Raw genomic sequence first — 22854 nt, forward strand, 5'->3', positions numbered from 1 at the left:
TATATATATATATATATATATTTATATATATATATATATATATATATATATATATATATATATATATTTCATCCCTGCTCTATCCAGAACTCGTCAATTGGAAAAGTGTTGGTTTCACCTGGTTTAATTCAGTAAAAACAAATCTTCTTTGTGGAACCTTTGGCTTTCAGATTTTTAATTGATTAATCGATTTGCATAATAATTGTTAGTTGCAGCCCTTGTTTAATTTAAAAGCTTCTTTCTCTAATTAAGAATTTAATTCTTGCATCCAAGATAGAAATGTTTAGTTTTTAATAAAAACTTGTGGGGAGAAAAAAATGCTTAAGATTCTTTAGACATGCTGAGCAAAAGGCTCGAGCTAAACTCTATTTCCAGACCTAATTAACTTTGCTCATACTCTACGATAAGTAATTACATCATCATCCATACAGACTAAGCTTTCTTTCTCTGACCTCAGATGAGCGGAATTGTCCTCATTTTCTTCCTTTTGAAGGAATTTGCTCTGACCCTGCAGCCTGTTTCACATTTAATCCACCTCTTCTTCTTTACCAGGCAATAAGAACGTGGTAGTGAGGGAGCACCTGGACCGCATGAAGAACGGCTGCATTGTCTGCAACATGGGGCACTCTAACACGGAGATAGATGTGGTCAGTTTGCAGCTCTTAGTAACTTCCTCTAACACCCTGTTTATGGGACTGATCTGGAAAAAAGCACTAAGCTGGAAATAGTTTACACGCTAGAGGATGTTTTGAGTCACTTCGCTGATTCTTTTTCCTAAAGATAATATTCCATAGAAAGAGGCTGGATTAACTGAAGCTTTGGTTTGTGTTACAGGCCAGCCTGCGGACCCCTGAGCTAACCTGGGAGAGAGTGCGCTCACAGGTGGACCACGTCATCTGGCCTGATGGCAAGAGGATAGTCCTGCTGGCTGAGGTGCTTTACTGCAGGCTGGAGACGAATAAACTAGATTACATTTTTGTTTCAGATCGAGCTTTACTAAACAGCACGACAGGCACCTTAATCAGGGGACTTTTAGAATAACAGACAGTAGATCTGAGGTATTATTGTATACTAAAAGTTTGTACGCCATTTTGGCATACAGCAAAAAAAAAATTCTGATTTATTGTTAAACAACATGCAGCCAAAAAGCAAGTAAATTTCCTTTATACATCAGAGCCGTGCCTCGTATTCGACTGTTTATAAGCCCGAATACAAACATAATAGATCCACATATAAATATATTTGATAGCTGCAGGGAGGTAATATTAATGACACCCTCAGAGTCTGATGGACTGATTAACAAGGTCATCCAGACAGCATGGAGCTGATTGCTGAATGCAAACTCAGATTTATGGATGAATTCACAGAAATATTTTGTTCTTAAAAGCAGCTTCAGGCAGAGAGTCAATTATTGGTTGATTTTTGACACCAACTAGTACGGGTAAGTCACCACTGCACCTAACCCCTCATCTCTTTGGTTTTACCGGTGGTTTACATCATTAGCATAAAACAAGAGAAATTATTTGTTTCACAATAATGTAAGAATAAACTCAGAGTCTGCTTTCCTCCATGTATCCAACTGCAGTTTATTTGAGGAAAATGAATGTTTTCCTACATTCTTTCCAGGGCCGTCTGCTGAACCTCAGCTGCTCCACGGTTCCAACCTTCGTCCTCTCAATCACCGCCACAACCCAGGTACGCTGCTGCCATTTAGCCCTCTCTTCCTGTATTCAGTGAAGCCGGTGGTAACGAGAAGTTGAGTGATTCTCGTTGGTCTGTTTCCAGGCTCTGGCCCTGATAGAGCTCTACAATGCCCCAGAGGGACGATACAAGCAGGATGTTTATCTGCTGCCCAAGAAAATGGGTAAGAATTGCTTCAGTTTGATGCACAAACAGAAGAGCTAATGGAGCAGCTACATCAGTAGCTACCAAGCACAGGAGGAGGAAGTGAGAAGGCCTGCAGGGCAGGATGCATTCATCTCTTCAGTCAGCCGGTTGTCCTCATGTGCTTAGAGTCAGCTTCCTGGATAACCAATCATTAACAGCTGAATTATACTGCATATTTACCATTATGTGTGTCTGCAAGTCATTATCACAAGTTAAATGAAAAAACTTCCATGATTCTTTTCCTGGAAAATGTTGCCATGATCTCTGTTTCTCCTTTTACTCAGATGAGTATGTGGCCAGCCTACATCTCCCAACATTTGATGCACATCTCACAGAGCTGAGTGATGAGCAGGCCAAGTACCTGGGCTTGAACAAGAACGGGCCCTTTAAGCCAAATTACTATAGGTAAGAACACAGCTGCAACCGATCTAAATGTTATTTAGACTAATCGGATATTTTAGCCTCTTAACATCCACCCAATCACCACTGCTCTGTCGTACATATTTATTTTAAACACAGCAGTCGCTTGAAAATAAAGTTAAACTTTTACCAATATAGACATGTTATACATTAAAATGTTTCTGTGGGATTTTTTTTCTTTATTATTCTTTTGTGTGTAAGATTGTTGTATAAAAGCAATCAGCACAATTTGGAATAATTTGGCACATTTGTAGAGGTTTGAAGACGCTGGTGACACCAGAAGTTTAAAATCCCATTGCTCTGGAACTGTTATACCAATAGGTCTGACATTTTCTGCAGTTGTAGTTGACATAATGCATAATGAATGTAATACAATGAAATGTGCCTAATGTCAAGCATGTCTTTGTAACTGCTATTCAAGAAAGACCTATTATTTTCAAGAAGAAAAAAAACAACTGAGTCATGCTTTACCTGCTGCAGTTTAGGCTGTGTTTTAGTCACACTGTTTTCACACATGTAATCTGGGCTTACGATTTCTTAGTATTTTCCTTTTATATTTGGGTATGCGTAAAGGGGACGATTACTTAAAATTAGGTGGGTGTTAAGACCAAATATTCTGCTGCTTTGTGTTGATCTGTCATGTAAAATCCCAGTTAAGTAAGTAGAAGTTTGTAGTTGTAACAAAGCAGAGTGGGGACAAGTTACTCTCTGGCTTCCGCTCACTTCCTGGTTTGAGTTTAACGCCTGTGCTTCTGTTTTCTTCAGGTATTAAATCACCCTCAAGTCGACTGAGGAAATATCAGTTCATGAATCGCACAGACTCATGCCGGAGGAAGAGGAGGACGGAGGGAAAGAGGGCCGGACATTAAACAGCTTTTCCCACCATCATGGCATGTGTTTATTTCACTACCACCTGACCACAGTAATAATCCTGTCGATAAAATAATAACTACTCTGGAGCCACTCTTGGTCAGAACTCCTCCTTGAACAAGAGTGGTTTCTTACATTTCCACTCATCTTGTCACCATCTCTCTCTTTAGATGCTCGTTTGTGTGTGGAGTTGTTCGCTAATCCTCTGTCCTCCCTCCACGCTGCCAGAATTTTGATTCTTTATAAAAAATGAAATATAGACTGTACGCAAAACGTACATTTTTTTTTTTTTTAAACAAATGTGCAAATGAAGATTAAGTCGTGGACAATTTTTCCCTTTTTTTGCTGTTTTTTTTTTCTTTCCATCTTTCTTTTTCTACCTTTAATTTCTTTTCCATAAAGGGTGGGCTGTAGATCTTGTGGGAGGGTCTCAGGTTCTAATCATATCTTGTATTTTAATGCTTTTTTTCCACCCATCTGTTGGTCTGAATATGACTGGATGTCGACTTCCTTCTCACCCGTTTCTTAAACCCACAGTGAAAGCATCTCATTGGCTGCTCGTTAGTCTCCAGCTGCTCAAACACACCAGTGTTCAAGTCACTAAAAGTATTTAACCACTTTGTTTTTATTTTCTTTAACAAGAATGACTATACTGAAATAGAAGCATGGCAGATTATCAAATCATTACAAAGTTATACTGTATATTTAGATATTTATAATAGAATTTAAGATTTTTCTATCTTTCCATCTAATTTCTTCCTTTTTGACTCACTCGTCACGCCGCACAGAAAAGCAGTTAAATGTTCTAATAATCTGTAATAAATGTACTCAAACCCTCAGTCTGAATACTGTGACAGAGTATTTACACAGCCTGAAGCAATCTATAGCAGGTACTCGCTGGAAAGTATGGTGCTTTTTTTAATCATACATGCCATACCCAAAAACAACAGGTTAACGGTACTAAAAGGTGTAAATTACTCGGCTTGTAAATCGACTTTCTGACTCATGATTGTGTCGAGGCGAATCAAAGAAGCACATTTATCTCCATGTTTGTAGATCGGACTTTGCAATGATTTTCCTGCTGCTGTTGAAGGGCTTTTCTGTTGTTGTTTTTTTCTGATGTAGAGTAATAACCTGCAGGTGCTTAACATCCTATCTGCACCCTACATCTATTCTATCTATTGACATCCTCACTGCTCCACCAGCGGGAAACCCAAACTAATGTCACAATGCTTTAAAATAAAATCACATTCTCCTGAATTTTGGCACCTCTGGTAAAGCTGCAACCAATAGAATGAATTTCTTTTATCTCTATAATAGTCCTGTTAAAACATAAACTTAAGCATTCTTTTTTATTAGTATCTTAATCCTTAAACAAACTGCTTCATGTTTTCTTGGTGTATAAATATAAGAAATGGCTGCCCCTTTATGTAAGTCTTAAAATTGAAAGGATGGGTAAACAGCCATCCTGTTTTTTCTAGCTTAAGAGATGGAAGAACAATTTCCAAGATTTCCACTTAAGAGTTGTTTTTATTAGCATTAATAGTGGGGTTATCATTGTAAAACATGGCTTTACGGTTGTCATTGTAGAAAACAAGATATTACAGGGTGACATTTTAAACTGGCCTCAGGATTAGCATGGCTAGCATCACTAAAACTAAAAAAATGTACACAGAATTAAAGCTTTAACAGATTCAACCTTCCTGTTATCCACTGTAATTCTTACCCTCTCCTGTAGCCATAAAGAACAGCAGCCATTTCTCTAAATATCTTCTTTTACTTTCTTTTTGACGTCCTCTAAACTTTATTTTAAAGAAACTCTTAAAAAAAATAGTCTTCCCTTGGTGAAACTTGAGCACTAACGAGTGTGTTCAGTGTTAAATTGTAATAATAGTATGATGCTTTTAGGTATAAGTAAAATTATTGGAATGTTGAGTTTCTGATCGGCCCAACAAAAATCAATCAGGCTGGATGGCTTCTTAAGTATCAGCCAGACTTTGAGGCATCTCCACAATGACATTATTTAGTAAATGTTTATTATGTTTGTATTAAAAGCAGAGGTGGAGTCATGCAACTCTACTGAAACATGCATTATTACCCTTTTACATCTCTAAACACAGATGAGATTGGCATTCACCTTTAGCATCCTAAGTTAGTCAAATATCATCGTGATAAACACCGTCAGTGGCTAACTTAACTCTAAAATGTCCCAAAAAGTAAAACAATCTAGGATCTAGATTGGCAACTTAAACGGATAAAATGGCAAAGTTGCCTCACTTGGTTTAGCCTTCCTGTTATCTGCTTTAAGTCTTGCTCTCACAGGCTGAATGAATCGCAGACTCGTCTCAATGCGTCTTAAGACATAGAGCCTCATTCGAAGTAGCTTATTTCACTACACTGATCAAAACACCAAATTTTCATCCTCCTTCCTTCAGTAACAACTTCAGCACTGAAGAGTGTTATATGCTTAGTTTACCTTTAGATGAAAACACAGATTTGCTTTCACGTCTGCACGTCTTTAAGGTTTTGCAGAAGTCTTTACCGGGGTGCCAACACCATGAGGGTGTCTCAATATACAGCAGCTCATCATATGGAAACATCTCGCTCTGTCATGCACATCAGCTTATTTTTTTTCCCAACTTAAGGAGGGTTGTTTCTTGTGAATGGTAGCTTTTCAACTGTTTTTTTCCCCACCTTTCATCGAAAACTAAATGTTGAATAGTGAGACAAAAGAATAAATGTATATTAACCAAACAGAAAAGTCTATGATGCAACCTTATAAACAACCCACCCCCATTCTGTGGCACTCGGTGTCTGTGCGTCCTTGTCTCCTTGTGCTGTGGAATCTCCACACTGGATTGTGTGACCCATTGTCTTAAGGCCTATTTTTTTTTCCTTTGTTTATTCTGTGAATGGGTGCTTATGAATGACACGTGTGTGTATGTGTGCGTCCATATGTGTTGTTACTTTTTACCTTGCAGGCCGTAGTTACTTTTTAACAGCTGCCTCAGAATCCTAACCCGCGGGTTGGAGAGGAGAACTGTTTAATCAGTGGTAAACTGGATGAGGGAACACACCAGCATTGTTTATGTATAAACAAACTATATACAGACCTGAAAACCTGTAGGTGTTTAGGAAGGTTTAAAGAAGTCTCCTGTATTTATTGATGTAAATCCTCACAAAGTCCTAACTGGCTAAATTCTCAGTCATGCTTTTAAGTTCTTAAAAAAAAAAAAAAAAAAAAAAAAAAATCTGAAGTGATCATGTTAGAAGATGAGCAATAATCTGTAATATTAATGAATAAAAATGTAAAAAGTTGAACATCTTTGCTGTGTGGTGTGTTTTTTCCTGGTGGTCTGTGGCATGGTGAGCTCATCGGAGCCAGCAGTGGTCAGACGGCGCCGTCTCTGGGCTCTCCAGAGCTGAGACACGACTCCAGTCTGAATCCTTGGTATAAAACTGCCATTTAATTAGGATGACAGAAATTAAGGAAATTTATTCTGCAAAGATGTCAAAAAATGAATTTATTTTATGGTAGATGGTTTCTTTCAAAGTGTTTCCCCCGTTTTTCACTTAACTACAGCCTTTAGGCGACCTTAATGGAATTATACTTACCATTAAAATGGAATGCATTATAATTTATCCCCATTTATGCTCAGAAATAAAATCAAAAGCCACCGACTGTCTTGATTTAATCTCTGTATAAATGCGTAAATGAGAGCAAGTTTGATGCTGTTTTTCCAAAAATCCAACCTTTTAGAAAAACATAGATATGTCAGTTATAGAAAAATAAAATACATTTTTTAAGGTCGAAAGGAAAAGGTTAACAAAACGTAGATGAAAAACAGAAAAAGGAACATATGGGGTGCTCTCAGCATCTTCTGAAAACAACTCACTAGTTTGAAATTTTTGATGCTGCTCTTATTTTATATCATTTACAGAGCATTTTATCATATCAATAATTTAGAAGTTTAAAGCATTTATAGGGATTTCAAAATGACAGTATCTAAAAGCAAATTAGAAATGAAAGAAACGATAGAAATATTTTTTATCTATGAAGTTAAGGTGCATGCTGACCCTTCCAGTTAATGGTACTGGTAGCCCATCCTCACTCTGTACCGATGAAGCAGCCCTCAGTCTTAAAAGCTGGTCACCCATGACTTAGACAGCTATACATGTTCACATTTAAAAGCAAAATCAAATTTTTTGAAAATGCAATGTTTCTTTAAATTTTAAGAAAATGCATCTTCCAAATGCTGTTTTTTTAAAACCTTTTCAACAAGCAGCATCTTGTAAACAATAGATATAATATTCAAAACAAGGCATTTAAAGTTTTAATTTGAAATAAAAACAAATGTTTTTATCGAACCACACCCCACCAAGTCGTAGTGTAAAAAAATAAAATATTTAAATACATTGTTCTTTTAAGATCTTTATCTTTATTGATCTTTATTTTTAAAATGTTTTTAAGAAGAGGGATGCCATTCCCTCTCAACTGGGTTAGCAGTACTGGGCGTTAGCAGGGGGCAGATCTAGATGTGGGGCCAGGGATGGCCATGGCCACCCTTAGCCAATCCACCTTTTTTTTCTTTCTCAAGAGGGTGGCAACAGTAATACTCTCAAGTGGAATACTCAAAACATTTTATTTTTTTGTGGTTAATTATACACATCAAAATACTAACATCAAAGATAAGTACAGAATTCCTGCTCCCTTGACAACTAGATTTGGTGTTTTTAATGGGGTAAAGAGAAAATTATGTCTCTGCAAGTCATCTAGGAGTCTTCAGTGAAAAATCAAAGATAAATAATTTTAATAAAAACTTCATCAATTTATGTGGATATTAGTGCTTATAAATATTAATTTTATGCAGAATGTTTATTAGGTAATGACGATGATTGATTTAAACCCCAGAACTCAAAACTGAAAGAGTTTTATCCACTATACCTTTTATCTAGAAATTACGGATGTTTAAATATATTCGTCTATTTGTTAGCAAAGACTATAGGAAAGTATAGTTAGTCTTTATTTAGAAAATATGGATGTTGTGCTCATTAATTTTCCTGTTGGAACAGTGTATATTGACTCTGAGGTTATGGCGCCTATCCGCTTTTGGCCACCCCTCAGTGTACATTGGTTATTGCCAGGCCACCCTTGTAAAAAATTTCTTGCTATGCCTCTGGGTGTGAGGTTTTGGTCCTGATGGAGCGGCAGGGTGCGAGGGATCAGCCACAATCTTCACTGCACGCCTAAGAGTCCTGGAGGCGTACAGTACAGATCCTGGAGATCCTCAGGTATAAAATCCACATAAAGTAAATTACCGAGGTCTTTTGCAGGATTAGTAATTTTCAGAGGCGTAGCCAGAACATTTTATGAGGGTGGCCTGGCAATAACCAATGTAGGTGGCCGAAAGTAGATAGGCACCAAAACATCCATATTTTCTAAATAAAGACAAATTATACTTTCCCACAGCCTTTGCTAACAAATAGAGGAATATATTTAAACATCCATGCTTTCTAGATAAAAGGTATAGTGGATAAATTTCTTTCAGATTTGAGCTTTGGGTGAACATCTTTTCCATTGTCATTACTTACCTACTTTTATCAATAATCCTTCAGCATAAAATTGATATTTACAAGCACTAATATCTACATAAATTGATTATTTAATAAGTTTTTATGAAAATACTTATTTATCTATGATTTTACTGAAGACACCTAGATGACTTTTCTCTTTACCCCATAAAACACAAAATCTATTTCTACTTGAATTTTGTACTTGATTTTTTAGGTTAGTATATTGATGTGCATTTTTGTTGTCAAGTAATTGTTAATATATGAAAAATTAAAATGTTTTGAATATTCCACTTGAGATTATTACTGTTACCACCATCTGTATTAGAGAGAAATAAATAATAGGGGTGGCCATGGCCCCCCTAACCCCCCATCTAGCTCCGCCCCTGGTCATTTTACCTTGTAGGTCCTGTCATATTAATGGGGGTCAGCTCTGTGCCCCTCACTCTGCCGTCTGGCTCTAACCCCGCCCTCTCGGGACAAGCGGGGACAGCGAATCAAACAGATTTATTAGGGGGGAACAGGATCTGCAGCAGAAGAAACAGAGAGGAGGAGGTTAGATCTTCAACTTGCTCCTTCAGACGCGGTGCGCTCTCCTCTCTCCGCCGGACCGGGGCTATGCACTGATCGGCGCCGCAGCGAGGAAACATGCAGCCGGAGGACATGGAGGTACCGATCATTAATAACCTTAACGAGAACTGCTGCAGACAGAGGGGGGAGAAGGGGGAGGAGATGTTCCAGGATCGGCAGAGAGAGTCGGAGGTGAATGCAGGAGGCAGCCCGGGCTGTCAGCCTGTAGTAGGTGTGTGTCAGACTGTGTGTTGTTGCTGGGGAGCTTTCAGGTTACAGATCAGATCAATGTCCTTTTTTATTTTATTTTTATTTTTTTTTAATGCAGATTCTTGGCTCTAAAGCGTGCAGGCATGCAGGCAGTCGGGGATGTGTTATTTTGGCAGCTGAGTCCTAAAAATAACCCGGTAATCCTACAGTGGTGCAGCATGCAGGTGCTGAAATGTGGCTGCTGCTGTCAGCAGACACACATTCCTAAAAGCATAAGCTCTCCAAACGTCACTTTTCTCATGTTTGCATCTGTTTAGTGCATTTCTTTAAAATAAAGAATCTATAGTCTGTTTTTTTCCTTCTATTTAATAAAATATAAAGCAGAGGAGCAGGAATTCATTAAATATAAAGTTTATAAAAAGCACAATGAGGGGTAATAAGTTGCAAATGCTGCTTTGTTTGTGTTTTTGATTGATGACATCATCAGAGGCACAGGAATTGAGGTGAATGGCTTTCCCACACAACTTTCCTGAGATTTCAGCAAAGAGCTTAAAAGGTTTGATTTGCATTTGACTTTAAAAGAGTTTGTTAAAAGCTTGGAGAGCATTTATGATACAGCAGTTTCTGTGTGGAAAGAAACATCTTGAAATATGAACTTTCCATTTTGGGCTTGTCTTCTTGGCAAACTACATGCAATGTTTTTTTCCAGTCTTTATTTATGTATATATATATATATATATGTATGTATGTATATATATATATGTATGTATGTATATTTATATATATATATATCCACTCTATATTTGTTTTATAAAAGTCAAATTTAGGGTGGAAAGAAACAAGATTTTTTTTTTTTTAAATAGGACATCTTAGAAAGCAGGAATTAAGTGTTATTTTTAGGGAATGGGTCATAAATCACATTTGAACTGTTTGAAATGTCACAAACCCCTGGTTTTCTTTTTTTTTCTCCAGCATTTTATTGTCATTACATTGTCACAATTACAGAGCAACTAAATTAACTTAGCATAACCCATCCCCTTAGGGAGCATTGGGCTGCCATTGTGCGGTGCCCAGGGAGCAGTGTGGGGTTAAGGGTCTTGCTCTGGGACCCAGAGTGGCAGTCTGTGGGAGTGGGGCTTGAACTAAGAATCTCTGGATTCCAAGTGCACTGCCCTAACCTACGGAAGAGGATTTGATTTTAAAATTTTATTTCAGTTTAATATGGGGGAGAAGTCAGAATTCTGATTTTCATCTCAGAATTCTGACTTTTTCCCATATTAAATGAATTTAAAAAGCAGTTCACTTTTTAAATTTTTTTCAGTGGCCCTAATCCTATTCCGTACTAACCAGTAGGCCGCCACTCCCCCCATCATTTTCACTAATAAAATATTGAATACTTCGCATAAAAAAAAAGCAAAACATATATCTGTGTGTAAATTAACTTACACCTATAAAAATACTTAACTGAAATTGTAATGTATATAATTCTGTTATCTAACAAATTCCCATTTATTTTTTTGAAATAAATTTAACACATAGCTATTAAATACACCTTAAATGATGCATATTCATTTGTATATAAAGCTTATTTATTCTACATGCACAATCATTAGATTTATGTATTTACTATTTAATAAACCTTCCTCAGCTCTACTAATGAAGCATGTTTATTTATTGTATTCTAAAAATTCCAAATGCTCTAAATGTTTTACGCTAAAAGATTTTGTACATTAATTTATTTACCTTAATTTACAGACATGCACATTTCCCTGCATGGCTGTAAATTATCGTCCACATGCTTGTTGCTATGCTTGCTGAGTCTGGATACAGGACATCAGAGATCCTGATTGTCAGTCGGAGCTGTCATTCAGCTCATGCTTGGAAGGGGGGGGTTGTTTTCTGGGACGGGCAGGGCTGAGGAGGGGGTTGGTTGATGGTGTTGTGGTTGCATGGCTCAGGCTGTAAATGCATCTATGGTTAAAGCTGTGTTTAGCTGCTGTGTGTGTCATCTAGAGTTGATTTTTTTGTGCAAATTATTTTTGTTTATTCTGGTGTAAGTGGTAATCTTTTTCTGTTTAGCAGATTTAAAAAAACAGAATGAAGAAGGCAGGAAACTACGGAAATGAGAAAGAGATACAAACCTTTTATTGCTGTTAAAAAAATATAGCTATTTGATCAAATAATGTCCCAACTTTTCTATTTATTGGGTATCTCTTTTTAATTCACTTTTCAAAATTCAAAGTAAAGCATGATTAGAGATCCATTGTTTCCCTTTGCTCTGAGCACGGAGCAGCTGGCTTACTTGGACTCACGGGAGTCCAAGTGGAATCACGGGATACCAAAGGCTACGGAGGATACACCAGAGCCGTCCTTCAAAACGGGCAAAAAGAAGACTGCATTCATCTGCCGGCTACATAACGAGAAACCTTCTACTCCTAACAAGCCTCAGCGCCATGCTATGACGTAATTAGCTAACAAATCAGACCTTCGGAGGACGCAGCCGCAGAATTCAAACTGAGCAATAGCATCGCCCCTTAAGACTTGTACAGTAGGAACTAGGCATGGGTGCATCACTTCACCTGGCCCTCCTTTTATCCTGATGTGCATCGTTCTGGACTCATCAGACCAACAAATTCTCCCATTGCTCCAGAGTCCAATCTTTATGCTCCCTAGCAAATTAAAGCCGTACAAATTAGTCGTTTGGTGATCCCAATCCCTTGAGTTCCCTTCATGTTGTACATGCGGAAACTTCCTTTCATCGATAAACACAGCCTGCAGTTCTACTGCTGTTTTTCTTCTATGTGATTTCAAATGTTGAAGTGGTCAACAATCCAGCCTCATTTTTTACTCAAAGACGATGGGTCCTCACGATCCCTCCAGTTCTTAATAATGGACTGGACATCTTAACCCAATTTGAAAACTTTTTGCAATCTCCTTAAATGCCAGTCTTCTGAAACAGACTGGCATCTTTCCACGACCACAGGATGTGTCACTTGACATGGTTAAGAAATGGAAAGCAGCTCATTGCACCAGTCGGGTCTAATTAACTTGTTGTCTGCTTAAAAGGAATCACCCATGCAGCAATTATCCAATATGAGGCTCCAACCTAATTTGCTTGGTTAAATCTAGGTGGAACCTTTGTTTTTTTTTCTTGGCCAGACACTCTTAATAAAATATAACATTACTTTTATATCACATCTTAAATTGAGCACATTGCTGTTATTAGTCAGAATCACGAACAAATTTACCTGTGGTACATGTTGCTACTTTATATTGAAAATCCAATTGGAATGCTTGTGCTATTAGGTTCTCATTTTTTTCATAGATTCTTCAGACCTAAAACAAGCAAAATACCTCCTTAAAATATGTCACACAAATCAACACTTTATAAAAACATAACAATCACTCAAAGATGTTTTTAGGCATTTGAGATGACATAACAGGGACGTTCCTATAAGAACAGGCTACTTGGTTACCATTCACAAAAGGTTAGATGCATCCTTGCTGGTTGTGCAGGAGACGCTGCTTCAGCTTCCATCTCTGACTCAGGGTCAAAGATATATGGTTGTACCATCGTGCATCTCTTGGATAAACTGCTTAGTACAGCTTATTTGCTTAAAACTGACAAATCTTAAAACACATTCTCTGCAAGCTCAAAATAGGCAGAACTGAGGAGGTGCAAAAAAGTAAATATAATTGGTACGCTTAAGCTTCAGCACATAATAAAATGAATGTTTTTGAAATGGCCTAGTCAAAGTCTGGACTTCTAACTAACTGAGAAGCTGTGGCATGACCTTAAGCAGATTTCCTCCAAACCGGGTGGAATTAAAACTTGAAGGCACTCATCCCTAATAGGATTTTTGCTCTCATACTCTTCGATTAAACTAAATCCTCACCTAGGCGTTTACTAATGGGAGGATTACCTTGTTGGTTGGAACTGTTGAGGTGTTTTAGTTTAGTCGTATTATCGAATGTTGTTATTTAGCCTGTTGTTAGCCAACGTCCTGCACCATGCAGTTGAAGCTGGCTGTCAGTGTGTATTTATAGGGAAGTGTTTAAAAAGCCGTCAGCAGATGGTTATTTAACCAGTAGAGGTGAGTCAGAGAGCACATCCTTATTTACAGATCTGGGCTGGGCCCCATCAGGGACTGTTTTCCTTGGGTTAAATAGGGCTGAGAATAAGATCTTGGAGCTTCAAGTAACATTAGGATAGTCTTTAAATCCTCATTGACACAGAATTTGACTTTCATTATTGATCCAGCAGTCACCAGGTTGTTTCACTTTTCTTTGTAGCTTATTATTGGTCCAATAAAATGAACTTGCCCAGATTATTCTGATTGCGAGCTGTTTACCTTTCAATGATGTCTTCCTTTTTCTTGTGTTGATATTTCTCGCACAACCTGTTTTTCCTGCAAATTGGAGAGGTTGTTTCCTTGTTTCTGCTCATTGGAAACAGACTTCTTGCAAACATTTCTTCCTTTAAGGTAACATTTTGCTTATATTTAGACTCATTTGTTTGTGTTCAATATGTTTTGATTGCTGGGGATATTCTTGTCTCTTATGCTGGTCAAACAGTGAGGCTAGATCTGAGGTCAAGAGGGACCCCATGCCTGGCCACTGCAGCTAATCCTCTATAAAACAGAGGGAGCCAGATTTGCTCGCTTACGCTTTCAGTCCGCTCTTCTCTCCTCTCACTGCTGCAGTGCTGCTGCTCTTTAATGCAACACCAGAGCACTCCGAGGCTCCTCTAACCATTCAATTATAGGCTGATTAATTCAGGAGCTGTTTCCCCACCGTGGAGGGCACCTGTAAGCTGCAGGGTGAGGATCTGAGGCACAATATTCAAAGTATCCTAATCAGCGCTGCCTGCAGCTAGAACAGCCATTAATAATATATACTCAAACTTCAAATGAGGAAACCAATGAGTCAGAAGAAGAGTGTGTTGGTGTGTAGTTTATGTGTACTATAGTTACACAGAGATGTGTGCAGAATGACCCCGCAGCAAAGGAAATCATCTTATGTGATACAAAGGAAAGGATCACAGTAATAACAACATTGACTTTATATGAATGAGTCACTCTTGGAGTGAAAAGATATTTTTGATCAAGTCTGTATATCCTCTATATAGCTTTTCTGGTTGAAAAAGCAAGAATGCATGCTTCAATATGGCCACATTTTTTTATGTAAGTTTGTTTGCCTTTGAAGTTAATGTTAACTTAGCAACTTTTTTGGGTTAAAGTTGGATATTTCAATTAAATTCAGTTTATTTCTATAGCGCCAATTCACAATAATTGTCATCTAAAGGCACTTTACAGAGACAATTCAACCAGATTATACAGTCCGATTTGTTCAAAGTTTTATCTAAGAAAAACCAGCGGATTGCATCGACTCACTGACTCAAAGGCAATCCCTCACACCAAGCATGCTTGTAGCGACAGTGGAGAGGAAAAACTCCCTTTTAACAGGAAGAAACTTCCAGCAGAACCAAGCTAAGAGGTTCAGCTGGAGGTTTCTTCCTGTAAAAAGGGAAAAATCTGTTTGTTTTCCCATCACACCCAGGTAGGGATGCAGCTCCTCAATATTTCAGAAATTGATTAATCCAGTGATTGTAATTTGTAATTAATTGAGTAATCTTAAAAAGACCCTATCAGTAAATTGACATATCACCACTTATGAGTGACCGAAATGTCCGGTTGATTGGCCACTACCATTTTGTCTTTTTGTATCTGAAAGCCCCATGCAATCTTAGGTCTGTCCATCTGGGGCCTCTTTGCATGTCCTGCACATAGGATCTTTCCTGATATGGTGGTAGATCTGGCCTCTCTTGCTCTGGTGCTCAAAGCTTGCTCCTGTGCTGCCGTGACCAGTCCTTATGTGCTGTCCTTCAGTCCAGCCTTTCTAACCTTTGGTAAGATTTGATGATATAAGCCACTGCCGCTCTTCTCCTCCTATGATGGTTCCTCAAGTTCTTTTTTTCCAGCTTTCATTCTCTGAGACATTTCCTAAGTGCTTTATCCCTTTGGGTTCTCCCATATTATTGAGCTCTCTATTGTGTCATCTTTAATCTTAACGCTGATGCTAACAAGGCCTCTGCCTTCTTCTTTGCACTTAATGTATGGCCTGTCAATACTAGATTTGGGGTAGATCCAACATACACGGTTGGTAGCTTTCATGGTTTAACATCAGTGGTCTGAATTTCCTCATTTGGGCAAATAATTACCCCAGCAAGGTATCTGATTACTGCCAAGGCATAGCTGTATTTTGACTATTGATTGCCAAGACCTTGTTCTTGCCATTGAGCTGAATTTTAGGGATTAATTTACTTGCAAGTATGTTGTTGTTGCTGCTTTCCTTGTGGCCATTTGTCTGTTGTATTCCAAGGTACCTATACTTCACTTCAGCATTTGCTATCCTGCAATCCCTTCTGTATGGATTAACTGCTCTCTTCTTGTCACTGTCCGGCCTGAATGAGATTCTGATATCCCTGCTGTAGACCCTGGTATTGTGGATCAGCGAGTCATTATCTCACCCATTTTTACCATAGAAGTTGATGACAGACATGTGCTGGAGGTAACTGATAGGAGCCGCATTTCTGAGTTGGTATTCATAGCCAGTTGTAGTGATTAATTGGCTTTTGGGGGTTCACTCCTATGCAGAACACAAAAGGGACAGAGGATCTGCTTGATAAATTCCACCTTTGACAAATATTTGCACAACTGGCTAGATATTGGCTTCAAGGTTAGTTTTCCACACCTTCATGGAGATTGAAATAAAGGCTTGTGGATTTTTGTGCGTCTTGGGTTAGAAAACACCCTTCAGGCATTCCGGGATCCATATATGTGGTACTGAGTCATAGGCTTTCTTGTAATTAACCCAGGCTGTGCATAGGTTTGTTTTTCTACTTTGCAGTCTTGAGAAACTATTTGGTTAATTAGCAGTTGGTTTTTGGCTCCTCTGGTGTTTTAACCAATGCTTTTCCACACCTCTGTCATGTGTTGACCCATGTTCCCACTTATCTTAGCTGCTTTGATGCCCAACAGAAGTTCCATATCACGGACAGGTTATTGGACAAAGGTTGGTTGGGGTCTTCATCTTCTGAGGTTCTTCCAAGTGTTCATGTGTTGTATTTCCTGGATCTCTAGTTGTGAAAGAAGCTGACGTTTCTGGATTTTGGAACACTGAACTACTAGATGTTTCACTGTCAGTTTAGACAGTGGGCATCAAAGCATCCATGTTTCCCACTGTCTTTTCAAGTAGACCCAGTGCCAAGGATTGCTGAAGCAGTAACATTCCAGAAGTACCTTATTCCAATAGTTCCATTTTCAAGTTGCCCATTTGTCATCACAGTGTCCTGGTTCTTCAACACTTGACCCAGATATTGTTTGATGGGACAACTTTTGATCCGATATGACCCTCTATTTATTCACTCTGCACACTGCAAAGTGGCGCAGTAGGTAGCACTGCTGCCTTAGAGCAAGAAAGGTTCTGGGTTCGATTCCTGGTCCTTTCTGCATGGAGTTTGCATGTTCTCCCTGAGCATGCGTGGGTTCTCTCCGGGTACTCTGGCTTCCTCCGACAGTCCAAAAACATAACTGTTAGGTTAATTGTCTTCTCTAGGTGTGAGTGTGTGTGTGAATGGTTGTTTGTCTCTGTGCTGCGATAGACTGGCGACCTGTCCATGGTGTATTCCGCCTCTTGCACATTGACAGCTGCACATAGACACCAGCACCTCAAAACATAAGCATGACAGAAAATGGATGGACCGACACTGGATGATAGTGATTAGGGAGTCCCGATCGGCCAGGTATTAGCCAAAAAACTGAGATCGGACTATATTGGCCTGCACCTAAAATGTCCGATATTTTCATGCTGATAGACACACTGTGCTTCTGTTTAACGGTTTCTGTAACCCATTGGTTAATTTTACAACAGTCAGTTGTTTTTATACTTTTGTTGTTCACTTTTGTTCCCTGTTTTAGTAAGATATAAATGTATCAAGCCTTTTCTAACATTCTGGGGTATAAAATAAGTAATAAAAGCTTGTATGGTTTGTGCCAATATCACATCAAGTCAATATCAGTATTGGCCAATTCGAAAAGCTGCAATACCCGTATTTTATCGGAAATAAAAAAGTTGTATCAGGACACCGCTAAGATATAAACCTGAATATATGATGAATTTAATGCAGGTGTATTATGCCCAATCCGGGATTACATTTTTGAGTATACATATATCTTTTTATTCTTGAATACTGGAGAACACCACTATTAGGAGCTTTTGTTAATTCATTTTTTATATCTCACAATTAAATTTTAGGTTAATTACTGCCACCTGGCAGGCTTGGATATGTGCATCATAGTTAACTGTATACCATTAATTAGGTAACTGAGGAGGGTAAATTAAATTTGTTTTATTTTTATTGAACTTAGACAAAACACAGGAAGGGGAAGATGGGGGAGTAGGGGGAAAAAAGGGTAGGGAGTCACTCCTAGACTCTTCTTTGAGGACCAGTATCCTCTACATATTACATTTTAGTTTTAAGTGATAATTTACGGTACAGAATGATTTATAATGTGCTAATGTATGATTTTCTCTTTGTTTTCCTTAGAGCTCCATGGAGTCTCCAAACCTGGAGTTTGAGTATGGAGACTCGGACACCCTCACAGCTGAGCTCTCAGGTAGGACTAAAAGTTTGCAGTTTGCAGCATCGTTCTGACTGATCTTGATCATGAGAGTTAATTTTAAGTGACTAATTTAGGTTTCTAACCAGCACCAGTTTGTATTTTGTTGCCTACATGTTTGATTCACGATGATCATCCTTGTGAATAGATCATGGCAGACAGTTAAGGGATTCTTAGTCACCTTGGTGTGCCTGCAGTCAGTCACACAGGCTCATATCCTCAGGGTCAGAGAATGAAAAGAGCTCTGAGAGCAGACGAAGATGGGCAACATTGTGACAAATAGATGGATGTCTACAGAAAAGAGGTGATCCACAGTGAGAGAGATCGAGGTTAAGACCTTTTTTCGTTTTAATGCTGTCAAGACTCCTACTCTTAGACACCAGTCTAGCCAGGACTTTTTTGATACAGAGCCTGCTTTAATTAGCCTCTTTTAGGAATCTGACAAGCTTTACCTGAAAGGTGAGTTTATTTTCAATTAGGAGGAGCTAAAGAATTAGAATGATGATTTGCTTAGAGGAGAAAAAATATCTGAGGGAACCAAACAGAATATATGTGTGTGGCTGAGACAGGTGGGAAAGGAGAGGCTGGATGAAGCAGGGAAACAAACATGGAGGAATTCAAGCCTCTGGGGTCAACCAACCAAAATATGTCATCTTAAAGAAACAACAGCTTATTTCAGTGTAAAAAGTGATAATAATTAAGTAATTGGGATGTTTTCTTTTCTGCTCTGCCCTCATTGGTTTTAATTAACACTACATTTAAACTCGTGAGCAGTTGTTTCCATCCATCTGATTATTTCCTTCCTCTATATTTGATCAGAATAAACTAACTTACTTTGAATGTTAGCTCTGTGCTTAACAGGGTTTTGCTATCTTAAAGCAATGAAAGGTTGTAGTAGTAGTTAATCCTTTAAAATTAACTAAACACCTTACAAATACCTGACATGATAATTAAATGAGGCATTAAATACTATAAATAATAGTGCATTCTTTTTCATCCTTAGCATCTATTTTTTTTTTTTTTTACATCAGACATTTTTCAAGCTTCCTCATAAAATGGTGCTGTTGTTGCCAACATGGTAGCACTGAGCTACGGTGCTTTCACTGATAATTTTTTTTTACTAGGGCAGATTAAAGTGAAAATCTCTATTTGTAGTTTATGCACAGTGCATGAAAAAATATTTCTTACCTTACATATTTCCTCCGTTTAAGTTATTATTTTATCATAATTAAATATGTCAAATGCTGAAACTAACTTTAAAAGCAATAAAGACATTTTTCTTTAATGAGTCTCTCACTCCCTGTGGAGGGTTTGGCTTACATGTCTTCTTTATCAGACGCATTAGTTTTTTCGAGCATTACCAACCTTTAATTATTCAGATTGAAGTCCAGACTTGAATTTTTTAACAGATCATTTGCAAAGGCACAAAAGCTAATAGATTTGCCAGAAATATTCAAAAATGTTTTTCCTATGTTTTCTGCAGAGCTGTACAGTTACACAGAAGAGCCAGAGTTCGCCTTGAACAGGGACTACTTCGAGGAGGATTTCCGGAGCCATGGTAATGTGTGTCACTGTTGAAGTGAATGTCTTAAATAAATTAAATATAGCTGGTTTAGACCTTTTTTCGTGATAGAGACAGAGCAGAGCAACATTAGGAGGAAGTAAAAAGCTTATATGCAGTGTGATCCATAAAGCCCAAAACAAATAAATACAAGAAAAACAAAAACATACATAATACAAGTGAAAACAGTAATTAAAAAAAGGAAAACATTTCTTATTCAATTCAAAAGGAGACTTTTTCCCTAAATATGTGAAACTTCATGTTTCACATATTTAGAACATGTAATTCACATTCACATGTTTAGAACATGTAATCTTAAATTATGTAGAGATTATGTAGAGATTTTAATAACTTTAGTGCTCTGGAATTGCACATTTTTATTTTATTTTAAGAATTTATTCAACCCATTTAGCTTAAGGACCCCCCCCAAAAAAAAAAAAAAATTATAAAAGCTAGGTGAATGTGAGTAATAATTAAAAAGATTTTTTTTTTTTCAAATACCCTTGAACTGTTTTACAAGTACATTATTAAATAGGTAACCCCTACTCCATTGTTACTCATACTCGTCATCTTCGCTTTAGCAGGAAAAAATCACGTTGGGCAGCGGTCTTAAGCCGAGCTTACATTGTGCGATTTTTTTTTTGCCCTCTTCGGGGCAATTTTCTAGTCATGTTAGAATTTTCCGATCGGGCCAACTTTCAGCCTGATCATGCGTCATATAGTGTATAGGGGGTAACGAGGGACAATCAGCCTCTGATAACCAGCTCCCGATTAGGAATCGTGAGGTCAAATCGCTCAGTGTGCAAACAAGGATTCCTCTTTTTCTTCTTCCTCTCAGATGTAAACACAGAAGCATGGCGGGGGTGCAATGAGTGAAATGGAGTTCTTTCTGTAAAATTGACAGACCCTAGTAGCCATGTCTTTGTCCAAATACGTCGTCGTCTTTTCTTTTTAGGGCTTTCAGCACAAAATTGCACAAATTGTCAAGGCAGCACAGTTCACTCTAGTGAGCTTTATTTTCTCCTTCTATTTGTTTGGCATCCAGATAGACGAGTCAGAGTAGCTCCATCTCACTGTGGATTTGAGTCCGACGTGGTTTTTAGACACGCAGTGTGAGCAGGTAGATCGCATGAGAGAATCGTGCTACACATAGATCGTGAGCTGTGAACTCACACTGTACGACGAAACCCTGCGGATTCGACGTACAGTGTGAGCTGTAGCTGCGTGCAACGATTGAAAAAATCGTAGTGTGTGCCCAGTTTCAGCAGAGACTCCCAGACTTCCCTTTCAGCAGACACCTCCTCCAGCCAGAGGCGCCCCCAGCCGAGAGACATAGACCCTCCAGCATGTCCAAGGTTGTCCGCTGGGCCTCCTCCCAGTGGGACATGCCTGAAACACTTCCTGAGGGGGGTGTCAAAAGGGCATCTGAAAAACATGCCCTAGCTACCTCAGCCGACTCCTTTCAATGTGGAGGAGAAGCAGCTCTTCTTCAAGCCCCCTCACCCTATCTCTAAGGGAAAGCCCAGCCACCCTGGGAGAAGCTAATTCCAGCCACTTGTATCCGGGATCTCATTCTTTCGGTGTTCCAGATTTCCAGATCGTAGGAACATAGACTGACCGGTAAATCAAAAGCTTTTCCTTTTCATTCAACTCTCTCTTTGCCATAACAGACCGGTACAGGTCTTCATTATAGCAGCAGCCGCACCAGTCTGTCTATTTATCTCCCTTCTGATTCTCCCCTCGCTTATCTATTATTCTCATTGCAACGTTATTCTTGTAATTTTATGACTTTATTCTTATAATATTACGACTTTATTCTCAAATTGAAAAAAAAAAATCTCTAGCCTGGCCATAATACTCCGTCGTATAAAAGTGTTCAGACATAGAGCGGTATTTAGGAAGTCTTCCCTCAGAAATAATGGGTTCTGTTTGAACTTCAGGTTAGATTTCTGCAGCAGTCATGGCTGCATAGACTGAAAAGGTTTATTAGAGGTTGAGAGGGAGTAAGATAAGCATGCATTTAGCTCTAATTAACTAGAAACAACCTTTGTGGTTGGAAGTCCATCATAATAAAATCATTTCTCATGTGAAGTGGCGACCTCAGCACAGTATCAGCGTGCTGCGGTGGTTTTCCTAACACATAGTTTGAGCTAGCTGAAGATTGGACCACCCAAATCCTATGTCAAGAACAAACACATTTTTCCTAGTCGACATTTTATCATAGCATGATATTGCTTTGTTGTTGTTGTTTTTTCATAAAAACTGCAGCCCTCTATTACTGTGCTAAAATCTATTTAGGTTTTTGAGGAGAAACTCTTCTCTCTCACCTCGTCTCCAAATAGATGGATAATAAATAGCGGTGTTTGATGATGGCTGCTTTTTCACAGAGATACAGCTCCCAGCAGCCTGTTTTCATCATGTTCTTTTCATTAGGGTACTGTATTGTCTTTGCAACCAGTCGGCAGAGGGGATTTTTTTCCTGCCTGACTTGTGTTTTGCCTGTTAGGGAAACTGACAGGCTGCTCATCAATCTTTTATATTACTAACTCTGAATTCCAAAGAAGTCTCAAACATGAATTACAGTAATTTAGAAGACAGAATGAGGCTTTCTGAGTTTTTTTTTTCTTTCTGCAAATGGAGTTGCTGTTTAAAAGCCTTTTTTTGCGTCTACACAGAGTAAGCCACAGCATCATTTCTTGGCTATCTCACCAATGCTGATGATCCTCAATGTCTATTTCCGTTGATCATATAAACAGTCTAATAATAGCTCACAGTGACAAACAAGCAAAGCTTTTTGTTTTCCTTCTGTTGAATGTCACTATCCTAAAATGTGAGATATGTTACAGAAGTTTTGGTGGCTCTAGAGTTCAGGGTCTTTTTTTTTTTTAACAACACCAAGATGTTTTCAACAGTTGGCTAATCTAGACTTTACCCCAGGCTGTTGTCTAATACTCTTTTTCTTATTTTGAGGCATGCAAAAACATTATAGTTTTGCTGAAATAAGCTTTATCTACTAATTACATGTAAATATCAAAGTCCTGGAACACTTAAGTCTGTCATATAATCAAAGAAATATTAATACCA

The 22854-nt window shown here is 38.3% G+C and overlaps 2 protein-coding genes across 6 annotated transcripts in view; both read left to right on the forward strand.

Moving 5' to 3' along the window:
- ahcyl2 (adenosylhomocysteinase-like 2) overlaps nucleotides 1–6502 on the forward strand; it is a 35655-nt gene extending 29153 nt beyond the window's left edge. Inside the window, exons 12-17 of one of the 2 annotated variants that reach the window (XM_015397720.1) lie at nucleotides 553–647; nucleotides 835–933; nucleotides 1627–1695; nucleotides 1786–1864; nucleotides 2172–2292; nucleotides 3073–6502. In XM_015397720.1, the coding sequence (XP_015253206.1) occupies nucleotides 553–647; nucleotides 835–933; nucleotides 1627–1695; nucleotides 1786–1864; nucleotides 2172–2292; nucleotides 3073–3079 (470 nt within the window). In that variant the 3' untranslated portion in view covers nucleotides 3080–6502. Of the gene's footprint in view, nucleotides 1–552; nucleotides 648–834; nucleotides 934–1626; nucleotides 1696–1785; nucleotides 1865–2171; nucleotides 2297–3072 lie in introns of those variants that run through there. The other variant, XM_015397721.1, reaches the window with a different exon arrangement.
- Nucleotides 6503–9220: 2718 nt separating this feature from the next.
- strip2 (striatin interacting protein 2) overlaps nucleotides 9221–22854 on the forward strand; it is a 32806-nt gene continuing 19172 nt past the window's right edge. For 2 of the 4 annotated variants that reach the window (XM_015397737.1, XM_015397740.1), the window contains exons 1-3: nucleotides 9221–9417; nucleotides 18137–18206; nucleotides 19693–19767. In XM_015397737.1, the coding sequence (XP_015253223.1) occupies nucleotides 9397–9417; nucleotides 18137–18206; nucleotides 19693–19767 (166 nt within the window). In that variant the 5' untranslated portion in view covers nucleotides 9221–9396. Of the gene's footprint in view, nucleotides 9418–9467; nucleotides 9551–13941; nucleotides 14013–18136; nucleotides 18207–19692; nucleotides 19768–22854 lie in introns of those variants that run through there. The other 2 variants (XM_015397739.1, XM_015397738.1) reach the window with 2 other exon arrangements.

The sequence above is a fragment of the Cyprinodon variegatus genome, unplaced genomic scaffold, assembly GCF_000732505.1.
Source record: "Cyprinodon variegatus isolate N-32 unplaced genomic scaffold, C_variegatus-1.0 Scaffold883, whole genome shotgun sequence".
In the NCBI taxonomy this organism is placed as follows: domain Eukaryota; kingdom Metazoa; phylum Chordata; class Actinopteri; order Cyprinodontiformes; family Cyprinodontidae; genus Cyprinodon; species Cyprinodon variegatus.